The following is a 13,349-nucleotide window of genomic DNA, read 5'->3' as shown; positions in this document are numbered from 1 at the left end:
AAAGAAGAAGCTTAGTGCTATATATAGCATATTGGTCCAGCATTATTGCAGTAAGAAAGTACAAAGTGGGGCTGTATGTACAATCGCTCATGTTTGGATGGATGTTTGTGTATAACAAGAAAAGTAAAGTATGTTTTAGGTAAAATATGTAGAAGTGTGGTACTCTGGTAGAAAGACTTAGGTTAATAAGGTAGTTAGTAAAATTCTCCTAAGCTTTTCTAAATAGGCTTGAAGGTGGAAATTCCGTAGGACACTGTCCTGTACAATTCCACTTATTTCATATAGCAGCGTGTAACTGTGTCTATAACTTCGAGCATTTATTGGTGATGGTAAGCTAGGAAGTATACTACAACTGTTGCCTGACCTAACTTTGTAGAGTCAAGGAACAATAACAGCATAGCCACAATCTGAAATTCTTTATCAGCTTTTTGTTCTACTTTTGGGTCTTTTCTGCCAAACAGTGTAATTTGAAGAAATGTATGACCTGCAACTTTTTGTCCTAGGGAATAGAATTGCTACCTAGCAACAGTAGGTAGATATCGGGAGCAAGTACCAAATCTACGCTGAAAGGCAGGGGGTGAAAATGTTTTCTTCATTAACCTGACAACACTAATAGTGAAGCCCAGCAGGTTAGGTCTTGCACAGGTCATATGCACACAACAAGCTGGGCGGGGCTACTGGTTCACTGAGCAGATTTTCGGATGTTTACTGGTAGCAATCCCAATAACTAGGAGTGGTAATGCCTTCCATGAGGTATTCCCAGTACACACGTGACACCGTATATCGAGGAATGTTGAATGTATGCAAAAATTCGGAAATGGAATGCACCAACTATCATGCCCCATTTGAATTCCAATAATTTCCGTCACCTTGCCTTGAGCAGCCTAGCCAGTGTTCAAACTGACTTGCAAAATGTCAGATTACAACTGATGAATGTCTGGGCATTTCCAAGCTCTCTCAGTACGGTGACGCCACCTATCATTACCTTTACATACTCTTATCCCATGACTTTTGACACCTCAGTGTAGTCCTTTCAAAACTATAAATGGAATTAAATGCATTGTCTGTCACAGCCAAAGACATTGCTTCCTCCATCACAGGACCTGATTTTAGATGTGGACGCAAATGCCATTGCAGCTGTGATTTCTCGCGGATCACAATTGCTAAAATATACTAATGAGCCACTCACTGTCCAGTGCTTAGAGACGCCCACTGACAGCATCTAATACAGGGCTCGACAAATCCCGAGTGCCAGGTCGCCATGGCGACTAAGATTACCAAGCCCCCTCCCCACCGCCGCTGCAGGGAAGCTCCATTTGCCGGGCGCCCGCTGAAATATTACCAGCGGGCGCCCGACTCCCCACAGCGGCAGCCAGAGCTCACTCCTGAGCTCCGGCGTCCGGCTCCCCCCACGTGCACTATGGGAGAGCCATCATGCCGTCTCTCCCATAGTAACTAGGAGCGGCGGCAGCTGGAACTCACTCCTGAGCTTCAGCGTCCGGCTCCCCACACAGGCACTATGGGAGAGACGTCATGCCGTCTCTCCCATGGTTCCGAAGAGCGGCAGACGGCAGCGGACGCAGGATCGTGGCCTAAGATAAGTATTCTGAGGTTTTTTTGTGTGTGCGCACGGCACACTTAGAGGGGGCTTAGTACTGGGCACAATATTAGAGGGGGCTTAGTACTGGGGGCACTATTTCAAGCGGCTTACTACTGGGGGGCACTATTTCAAGCGGCTTACTACTGGGGGGCACTATTTCAAGGGGCTTAGTACTGGGGGCACTATTAGAGGGGGCTTAGTACTGGGGGCACTATTACAAGGGGCTTACTACTGGGGGCACTATTACAAGGGGCTTACTACTGGGGGCACTATTACAAGGGGCTTACTACTGGGGGCACTATTACAAGGGGCTTACTACTGGGGGCACTATTACAAGGGGCTTACTACTGGGGGCACTATTACAAGGGGCTTACTACTGGGGGCACTATTACAAGGGGCTTACTACTGGGGGCACTATTACAGGGGGTTTACTACTGAGGGGCTTACTACTGGGGGCACTATTACAGGGGGTTTACTACTGAGGGGCACTATTACAGGGAGCTTACTACTGGGGGCACTAATACAGGGGGTTGACTACTGGGGGCACTATTACCAGGGGGCTTACGACTGGGGGCACTATTACCAGGGGGCTTACAACTGGGGGCACTATTACCAGGGGGCTTACAACTGGGGGCACTATTACCAGGGGGCTTACAACTGGGGGCACTATTACCAGGGGGCTTACAACTGGGGGCACTATTACCAGGGGGCTTACTACTGGGGGCACTAATACAGGGGGCTTACTACTGGGGGCACTATTACCAGGGGGCTTACTACTGGGGGCACTATTACCAGGGGGCTTACAACTGGGGGCACTATTACCAGGGGGCTTACAACTAGGGGCACTATTACCAGGGGGCTTACAACTGTGGCACTATTACCAGGGGGCTTACAACTGGGGGCACTATTACCAGGGGGCTTACAACTGGGGGCACTATTACCAGGGGGCTTACAACTGGGGGCACTATTACCAGGGGGCTTACAACTGGGGGCACTATTACCAGGGGGCTTACAACTGGGGGCACTATTACCAGGGGGCTTACTACTGGGGGCACTATTACCAGGGGGCTTACTACTGGGGGCACTATTACCAGGGGGCTTACTACTGGGGGCACTATTACCAGGGGGCTTACTACTGGGGGCACTATTACCAGGGGGCTTACAACTGGGGGCACTATTACCAGGGGGCTTACAACTGGGGGCACTATTACCAGGGGGCTTACAACTGGGGGCACTAATACAGGGGGCTTACTACTGGGGGCACTATTACAAGGGGCCTACTACTAGGGGCACTTTTACAAGGGGCCTACTACTAGGGGCACTTTTACAAGGGGCTTACTACTGGGGGCATTTTTACAAGGGGCTTACTACTGGGGGCACTATTACAGGGGGCTTACTACTGGGGGGCACTATTACAGTGGGCTTACTACTGGGGGCACTATTACAAGGGGCTTACTACTAGCTTGAGGGGCACTGAAAGGGCATGTGTGGTGGTCTATACAAACTTTCATACATTTTGGTAATGGACGATGGTCTGGCTCCTAAACTTTTAAGATGGCTCCTAGATTTTACAAAAATTTGTCGAGCCCTGATCGAATATATGCCGCTCACACAGACAACTGGAAAGATCGAACGCAGATCAGATGGCCATCAGCCTTCTGAGTAAGTCTAAACTGTCACAGACATAGCGGGTCTCCACTCATGCAGAGGGCTCTCCTGCTGCGAGCATGAAGTAGTGGCTAAATTATGTACTCCCAGAAAATGTTTAAATGGTCCAATACGCCTGTGTTTTTCTAACCACTCCCTGTTACCTCCCCCAAACGCTGACTACCTGTCACTCTGCAAATGATTCCTCTGTGTGAATGTAATCCTAATACAGTCACTGTGCGTGCACAGTGTGGCTTATAGGCATGTGCAATGGCTAACAATTGCTCAATCTGTGTAAATATCGGCATTGTGTCCACATCTGTATCAGACCTATAGAATGCTGAGACAAATTCTGCTTTATGCTGGGCATACACTGGCAGATAAAATGTCTGGCAGCCTGACACCCAGCAAATATCAAAGTCATATACTCAGATTCTCCACAGTGTATTGGCCACATTAACTAGTTTACTCCCCTGGAGAGGAGACATTTCTACTTTTGTAAGTTAAAAGTCGGCAGCATCGGGCAGCATATGCGGCGCCACGGCCGACTTGCAACTTACAAAATATTGCATCAGACAACATGCTGGACAATCCAGCATGACTGACCGATTTGATATTTTTGGATCGGTAGCATGCATACACAGTGCGGTCATCGGCGGATCGCCCCGATAATTGTGTAGTGAATGCCCAGCATTAGCCCTTCCCAGCTGCTCGTGTACATGTGACCTGTACATGACTTACCTTGCTGGGCATGTGCTCTTCACTTATACTGTCTGCATTTCAGTGAAGTAAAAATTTTCACTGCCCTGTCTTTCAGCGGAGATTCGGCAGGCTTCCTACCATTTCCCATTCCCTGTTGCTAGGTGGCAATTCTTCAGTAGAAGAAATAAACTATGTTGACATAATAACCCTGAAATTCTTACTAGTCTTTCTAAATAGACCATAAGTGCTCTCTGCTCATTAAGCTCCTAAAATGTTTATCGGTAGTGTAGCTTTCACTAGCATCTGATAATATAGATTTGTTATATCTGACCCACAACCAAGAAGCATTTCCATGTACCCTGTGGTCTTTTTTATCCGACCTCTCAATCATAAAATTATCCTAAATGTATGTGATATGTTCAGATTGTGTAAACATAGCATATGCTAGTAGAGTGGTCTAACCTATCTACTGATGTGTGGGAAGGATGTATTGATCTGTCATTATTCTGAGCGTGATGCTAACAGACACCTCTTCATCACCAACGGACATCAGGGATACAAATTAATTTCCAAAGTGTTATTGATTCTTGGAAAAGGGGAGTGTAGTATCAGCTTCTCTTTGTGAACCAACCTGGGAAAAAAACAGAATGACAATATTTGTCAGATTCACATTTTTGTAAACTTGGAGTGTGGAAAAGTATAAAAGAGGACAAAAGACTGCACCCCACATTGTATCCCACAACTGCCAGTGAGCAATGTTGTAAGATTGTCCAATGTTTACTGACTACTTGATTGTGAATCCAATGAGTCTACTGTAATTCAACAATTGTAATCTGATATACACTATGAAACCCCTCCTTTAATTTTCGGTTCTCACCCGGATGAGCCTTCAAACAGAAAGATGACTACCAAAGAATATTAGTTTGAGTGCCCAGAATAGCGCCAGATTAAAACATCCTTCCCACATCATCTCTTTGGCGCAGGCTCGTCGATCTCTTTTCTCTAACACAGTGTTTCCCAACTCCAGGCCTCCGGGGTCTATAACAGTGCATGACTTACAGGGCAACTCAGTATCACAAGTGAAAAAATTAACACCACCTGCGAATATTTTAAAATGTATCAGCCAGTATTGGATATACCCATGCAACAGCTAGGAGATATGGAAAACATGCACTGTTAGTGGTCCCTAAGGACTAGAGTTGGGAAATACTTCTGCTGTGACTCATCTACTGGTCAGCTGGAGAATGTAACCAACTCGTATCAAGTGAGTTTAAAAATATAATGTGGTCTGTGCTTTCATATTTCCCTCTATTGACTTATGGGGGCCATATATCTGCGACCCCGATTTCCTGTTCTGTCATCGATGATCATCAATCTGTCGGCGTATTGGGGAAATTCCAAATGTAAAATGTCCCTGACTCACTGATTCCGGCCATTTTCAGGTCTGGTTTGGGGAATCGAGATTGTCAAACACGTTGAACATCCCAGACACACTGAACCAGGCATCGCTAGAATGGGAAATTGCGGCAATCGGTCGCAGATGTATGGGCCCCTCAATTCACAACAACAGACCTTTGGCAGGGAGCCAGCAGAGAGATGCTACTACATGAAAATTGGAAACATTTTAAACGTTTATCTTTAATGCTGTGACAACATGGTAAGTTTAAATTATGTCTTTCAGTATAGAATAACAGCAAAAATGACAGTGGCTGACAGCTTATATGTACGAGGTATGTCTATAAAATAACGAGACTGTGATTCCACCTAGTAAACAAAGCAATCAGAACCGGTTCTAACTGCATACGTAGTAACCTTGAACTTGTCTGAACCTGCATGACAAGCAGCAACACTCTATGATGTTCAGTTGATTATGAGTCGCCATTTAATTTGGTTGTGTTTTCTGTAGAGTGCCGTAAAAATGGCAAGTTTAAATGTTGAACAATTTGAAATTTTTTGTAAATTTGCACAAAACACCAACCGAATGTTTTCAAATGCTTACTACGGCCTATGGGAATGACTGCCTGTCTCGTGCGTGTGTGTTTGAGTGGCACAAAAGATTCAGCGAGGGACGTGCGAATGTCGAAGATGATGGACGACCTTGCACTTCAAGAACCAAAGAAAATGTAGAAAAAAAATCAGTCAGATTGTTCGAAAAGACTGCTGACTCAGTGTTTGAAAGATAGCTGAATCTGTGAACATTGACAAAGACACCGCATGGAAAATTTGGCTTGAGGATCTTAACATGACGAAAGTTTGTGCAAAGATTGTGCCAAGGGTTCTCACACCGGAGCAAAAAGAACGTTGCAAGGAATGTTGTGTTGACATTCTGCAGTGAAGCAGCTTTTTGACCGACAATCGCATTACTACACTTGAACATCCTCCATATTCGTCCGATTTAGCTCCTTGCGACTTTTATCTTTTCCCAAAAGTTAAAGCAGTGCTTAAAGGGACACATTTTGAATCCGTTGATGCTGCAAAGAAGAAAACGGCAGATATGTTGAAACAACTAACAGAAATTGATTTGATCCATGTCTTTGACCAGTGGAAAACAAGACCACAGTGTATTCGTGCAAATGGGGAGTATATAGAATGGGACAAACATTAAATTTGTAATACCAATAAATAAAGATGAGTTATTTAATCAGTCTCGTTATTTAATAGACATACCTCGTAAGTCTCTAAGGCCAGTTACCCACTGACGTTACTTTTGCATTGGAAAAATGCACCTGCAAAACGAATGGCAAAACACACAAAAACACTATGAGCCTGTGGCTGGATCTTCATTGCATCTTCCCTTGCAAGCGGGTGTAACTGGGTGGCAGCTGGCGTTCGTACATAGGATTGTGTCAGTGTGGAGACAGAATTGCGGCCTGTTCAGAGGTGACCATATATGAAGAATAGGGCTGGTGCTAAAGTGTGCTGATAATAGTGATGGTCACTTTCATAAGTGGATGGATGGTGATGGTACTGTCTAATAGATGTGGCCGACTCGGACGACAGGTAGAGATCTGCTTTTACGTCTGAGCACAGAAAGAGGCCTCAGTTGTGCTAATCCGAATCAAGTCCTTATGTGTTTGTGCATGCGTTTAATATGTGGTTCACATGTGGGATGTATTTAGTTGTCATGTGCGGGATATGGTTCAATGCATTTGCAAATTCATCCAGAACACATTTATTTTAACAGTGTTTCCAACTCCAAAACCCTCATTTACCAGTTTATTAATAAAATAAAAGGAAATAAAATGTTGTTCTTGTGCTTAATAATTTACAAAATATCTGGGTGACAAAGTGGTAGAGCAGAGGATACAACCTGAGGCATGCCAGCTGCTGTGGAACTAAACCTCCCAGCATGATCTGCCACAGTTTTGTTGTTAGGGAATGGTAACCACAGCAGCTGGAGTAACAGGTTGCCCACCCATGTGGTAGAGTACATTAGTGCGGTCTGATGATGACTATGGATGCAGACTGATGGAAAGCATTTAACAACATACACATCATCATCATCGATACCATGTATGTATAGTGATCCACCCAATTTAATAGGGACATTATTTGTGATATTGCATGTACGAGAGCTGGATAGATCCCAATTGTTTAAATAAAATGGGCCCTAGTGACCAGAGTAAATCTCCCTTTTTCTGTATCTGCTGCATTAAGCTGTGAATGCTATCAGTACTACCTCAGTAACGGCTAGCCGCTGCCCTCCCAAGTACCTCCAGTTATATGTATCACACCAGGGAATTCGTTCAGGAGAGAAGGTGGCCCAGCCCGTGGTATTAGTAGTATTCAAGAAAATAATGAAGGCTGTGGTCATAAAGTCTTAGCAGATTGAAATCTGAAGTGACAGTTATGGTGGGTACACATTCGACAATATGTCGCCCAATCCGGCGAATCACGCCGACATACTGTCCACATTGGCAAGTGTGTACGCACTTTGTCGGACCATGTGCGCTCATATATTCCATTTGATACCTTCAATAACATCAGCTAAAGACATTGTTTCGCCTTAGTGCACCAATAAATGCGCTAAGTGCAAAATTATGGTTAATTGCACAATAAAAAAAGCTATGCATATCTGTATTCTGATTCGTAAATGACTCTTTATTAGAAAACAGATAATCCTTTCACATAAGTATGTAACAGTAGAGTAGCCTCATCAATGTGAACTGAATGTAAATCTGATTAACATGTAAACATGTCCTCATCTTTAGGTAAAACATTTCTGAGCATTATACAAAGGAGAGTAATGACAGGCTGGTTTTGCTTTTTCATTCTTTAAAATATGGCCTAAGTTGCTGGAATCGCACCCATGTCTGCATCTCGCAGGGTATTCTATCATGCCAGAAAAAATACACATAAGGGAACGCTATAATAAAAAGTTACAGATTCATTTAATATAGCATGATTGCTAGACTATATTATACACCTTACATATAATAAAAGCACTTAATATAGCCAAAGATAATTTAAATAAATAAAAACTTGGTATAAAATAGGGCAAAACAACCTCAAGAAGAAGAAATATAAAGCCCACTATGCCTTTAGAAATCCATTTAGAATGCAGGGATCCACTTTGTGAATTAACATGTACATTTATCCAGGTATACAATATAAGGATCAATAAGCCCAAATGCTGGCTTTTCAAGCTCAAACTCATCGTAAATCAACCTCACCACCTTGCAGATCTCAATCCCCAGTACTCCGTCCCGGAGTAGCAGCGGTGGTTATTTATTATTATATATAAGGTGTATAATATATTCTAGCAATCATGCTATATTAAATGAATCTGTAACTTTTTATTATAGCGTTCCCTTGCGTGTATTTTTTCTGTTGTTTTTAGTGTTTCCACAACCTTTTTGGGAGCTGCAATACGGGTAACAAATGATTATCATTATGTATGTGTATATATATGTGTGTATGTATATATATATATAATTTTATTTATTTTTTTGCGCACCTGATCTACATATTTAGCTATATCAGTATTCTATCATGCCGTTTTATTTGTTCACCACATCTACTAGATCGTAAGCTTATTTGGGCAGGGTCATCTTTACCTCCTGATGTCATTATATGTTATTCGGAGGAAAGCAGCCCAATCACTAATCATCTCCAGGCTAAAGCTGGGTACACAGTAGACGATATGTTGTCCGATTCCGCGGATCGGAGCGACATTTCAGGTACATCTTCCAGTGTGTACCCCTGATATGCGTGCTCCCGCGGGGAGCAAGTGACATCGCCACTGTCAGCCCTACGTGTCTTCCACCTGTCGGACCAGCATCAGCAAGTCTGTCTTGCTGGGTACGCATCGTCTAATGTGTACCTGGTTTTAGCTACAAAATGAATGATCATAGTTTGTGAAGAAATAGTGTTAAGGGTATTTGTATACTAGGTATTATTGTTTATAGCGATACCATATTATACTGCTGTATAGAGAATATTGAGTCACCCGGCCCCTGCCCTATTGGAGCTTACAGTCTAAATTCCCTAAAATACAGACAACCACACAAATATATTTTTTTGTCAGCATGCAATCCTTAGGTTTGTTTACAGGTACATTTTTTAAAATGCAAAGTGTATGTATTCTTTACAGTACTCAATGTAAAATTTTATTGATATTAATCCCGCTTCTCTCTCTTTTTTTTTTTAAATGCAGAAGTCCCAGTTTGTGCAGTTTGCTGATGTCTTCCCTCTTAAGGATTTTGGTTTCAAGCCTGATCCTGACCAGTACATGCTGGCAGTAGGATGGGTGGAGTTAGTGGCTGGAATACTGCTGGCTGTTGGTCCTCAGATTCTGCAAGAGATTAGTAACTTCGTGCTGAGTATAATCATGATCGGTATGAATGGTCTAGTTCATGTTTCCTTCTGTTGGGCGTTCTTTTAAATGAAGTTCTAATGCTATTGTATGTAATGATTTTCTGGCAATTAGCATTTCTCTATTCTCCACCAACCGCTCCCTTGGAAGTTTACAATCAATTTAAAAGCTTGTGAAGATTAATGGATCACAAAATATTATTTGAATGGGGGTGTTACTAAGAGGACACCAACACAAGCTCCTGAAACAGGAATTAATATTGCTTGAACCTCTATTCAGTCCATTTGCTAACTTGTCACTAGATGGAGTTACAAAGCATACTCATAGGGGTAGTATGAATTAGGCACAGAAGGGCGCATGTTAAGTGCAGGAGACAGATTCTGCTTGCAGTCCATGAAGCTGCAAACAGAATCTGCCTCCTGTAACTAGATAAATGTGTAACTCCGATAAAGGTATAACACGAGTTGATGATGACAGCTCGCGTCTAATTGAATCTGCCCCCTAGCCTTCCATCAGTAAAGGCTGTATGATGGGACAGTCTCTGGGTAAATAAAGCAGTGTGCCTGGAGCACTCTGTGTGAGCTCCTACTTGAATAATATTGCATATTGTGCAATACATTTTCTATATCAAAAAGAAAATCCACCTGTGGGTGACTTCCAAAGATGAACAACAAAATATTGCTTAGCTGTAGTCCATCTTTCTCCCGGTAATGTTAGGGTCCAACAATGTACTTCTTACCCTATGTGGCTGTTCCTCAAGCATGTAGCATGTTAGTGCCCATTTGCCATGGCCTTCCCGTGCACATGACAACGACCCAAGAGCTTGGTTAACAAAACATGTACAAAAGAATGTGTTACTTAAAGGACATTTTACATTTTTAGAAACTGTATTCCTTTGTGTTGAGAAGGATTTATAAAGAAACAGGCTGCTACTAAGCAAACATGAGATGTGCCCCACTGGCTGCTCCTGGCTGCAGTATTGTGCCAGTGTCCTATTGCTGCTTCCTTTAAAAAACATAATGATATTTGAAAGCTCCAGCACAAATATTTAGCATCCTGGGATGCTCCCTTCTCATTTTGAGAAACGGAACAGTCCATTACTGGTTCATCCTTGGCTAGTTAAGGGTGTGAGGAATTTATTTTTTAAAGGGCATTATCAAAACTTAACTTGTCATTAATCATTTACAGACACATTGTGGCGCCTAGATATGAATATACATAGTTTCAGGGGTATTTGTAAAGAAAGGAAGTAAAAATACTAATATCCGCCACATTTTGGAATGTTTTATAGAGCAATATTTTTACTTTTAATATCATTGTCGCTATAATTTTCTCACTTAAACACACCTAGAAGTGGTGGCATGCACAAGTTGCAGCTTAGTAAATTTACCCTATGGTCTATTACACGTGTCTAATACATATTACACTTTTAGGGGTATATTTACTAAAGTGCAGGTTTTTAGAAGTGAAGATATTGCCCATAACAACCAATCAGATTCTGCTTATGCATTAAGTACCTTCTAGAAGAGATCTAGAATCTGATTGGTTTCTATGGGCAACATCTCCACTTCTAAAAACCTGCACTTTAGTAAATGTAACCCTTAGTCCTCAAAAGCTTTTGAGATGCCAGATTTTAGTGAGATGTCCTGTACGTTCCTGTGGAATTTATTGTGTGTGACACCCTTGTTCTTTGGAACACTGCTATACTAACTGCTAATCCTCCCTTCTGTTCTGCCTTTAATTCTGAAATCATTTTTCTCTGCCGTAGTCTGATATTTCTCCCTATTGTTTATTCCCTTCAGGTGCAATCTACACTCTTATAGTACTTAATGAACCAATCGCCATGTGTGCTCCAGCTACTATCTGTCTGGGACTTCTCTTGTTGCTCAACATCCGTGGGCGAGGCAAAAGATCCAAATCGAAGCCAGAGTGAGAACTGGATGTCTTATGGACTGGCACCGGACCAATCACTTTCATAGTGTAAACCACTGTTACACCGTGGGGACTTTTAAGAAGTATTGTGATCCTGCTATCTGTCTTTGTTTAACCATCTTGCTATTTAGCAAGTCAAATATTACTCAGGTTTTTACAGTGAGATTAAAAAAATATCTGTCATGCCATTAAAACTCGGGGACGAGTGTTAATATTTTGAGTACAGATTATCATATTTTCCAGTAATAAAGCCATTTTTTTTTTTTCCACAAAGACTCACGTACTGTGTCTTCTGCTTACTTTTATTTACTTTCAACATTTTCTTGGGATATATTTGTGCTATTCGTTACAAGCAGTTCAGGGTCAAAATTAATATAATGTTCAGTAAAGACCTACATAAAATATTAAGACATTGTCAAGCACTGCAATACTCTGGTATTAAATTGACAGTCATGCCCAAGAATAATGTACATCGCAGCAGGGATAATAGTTTTTTTCATGATTATCCTCACTGTGTACTAAATGTAACTTGCAGGGACAGTGCCGCACCTGCAATTTACATCCCAGGCATATTGGAGGAGGCTTTCACATTTTTTAAAGACTCCCCCCTGGGTTACTGACACACACTTGCACACAGTGGCTGCTTCCAGAGACTGCGAGAGAGGGAATATGGCCATTTTCATCCATTTCCCAGCATTTGGGAGTAAACCAACCAATTGTGGTTTGCTCCCATACATTACTAGATTTTCCTTCTAACCAGCCAACTACAGGCTGCAAACATGAGATGTAGCATATGTGTTTCCTTCCCCTGGCAAATAATGGGTGCAGATGAGCCAGGAATATGACAGGAGGCGTGGCTGTACTGTAAGCATAAACCATGCTCAAAAACACAGCACACATTTCCTACACAATTACTTCCTGACAGTAATTGTCAGGAAGCTGCGTGGAACCTGTTGAAAGCAGCCTTCCCAAACAGAGTAGAAAACATGCTTCAGTTTCTAAAAATGTTCAGTACACTCTAATGCTGCTTTTTACATCACAGATGCAGCAGTTATATTTTTCATAATTTGTTGCGTTTTAACCCCCTGCCAATATGCCATGGGTAGGAAACCTGTGGCACCCAAGCTGCTGTGGAACTACACATCCCAGCATGCCCTGTCACATATTTGCTGTTGGGGTGTGCAAGAACAGTGGCAAGGCATGCTGTGATATGTAGTTCCACAGCAGCTGTAGTGCCACAGGTTGCCTGCCCCTGTAATATGCCTTTAAGACCATATCTTACAAATCCTAATGCCTCCTGAAAAGGCCATCACACCACTCTGTGCCATCAAGATGCTACTTTTTTATGCCTTAAATTTACCTTCCACCACCAATAAAACAGCCATTTCTAACATACCCCCTAAGTGTTGGTTAGATTTATAACAATTCCTACCTCCAACAACCTATAGACCCCAAACATCCAGGGAGATCCAGAAAAATGGTTTGACTATTGAAGTGAAATCATATGTCATGGCAAGCACTGCTACATAACTATAAGCCAGCATTCCCTTTGTTTCTTACCTGTTATCTCACATATTCCACAGCACTGTACAGAAAATATTTGGTCATTCACATCAGTCCCTGCTGGAGTAGCGCTTACAATCTATACATATG

The 13,349-nt window shown here is 42.4% G+C and overlaps 1 protein-coding gene across 1 annotated transcript in view; it reads left to right on the top strand.

The window, feature by feature from the left end:
- TMEM35B (transmembrane protein 35B) overlaps positions 1 to 11,975 on the top strand; it is a 33,757-nt gene extending 21,782 nt beyond the window's left edge. The window contains exons 2-3 of the mRNA XM_088451166.1: positions 9,606 to 9,786; positions 11,567 to 11,975. Coding sequence (XP_088307292.1) covers positions 9,606 to 9,786; positions 11,567 to 11,697 — 312 coding nt within the window. The 3' untranslated portion in view covers positions 11,698 to 11,975. The remainder of the gene's footprint in view (positions 1 to 9,605; positions 9,787 to 11,566) is intronic.
- The last annotated feature ends 1,374 nt before the right edge of the window (positions 11,976 to 13,349 follow it).

This window comes from Taudactylus pleione, unplaced genomic scaffold (genome assembly GCF_031769625.1).
Source record: "Taudactylus pleione unplaced genomic scaffold, aTauple2 ptg000539l, whole genome shotgun sequence".
Lineage (NCBI taxonomy): Eukaryota > Metazoa > Chordata > Amphibia > Anura > Myobatrachidae > Taudactylus > Taudactylus pleione.
Note: the sequence above shows the minus strand (reverse complement) of the source record. Positions and strands in the feature narration are given on the sequence as shown.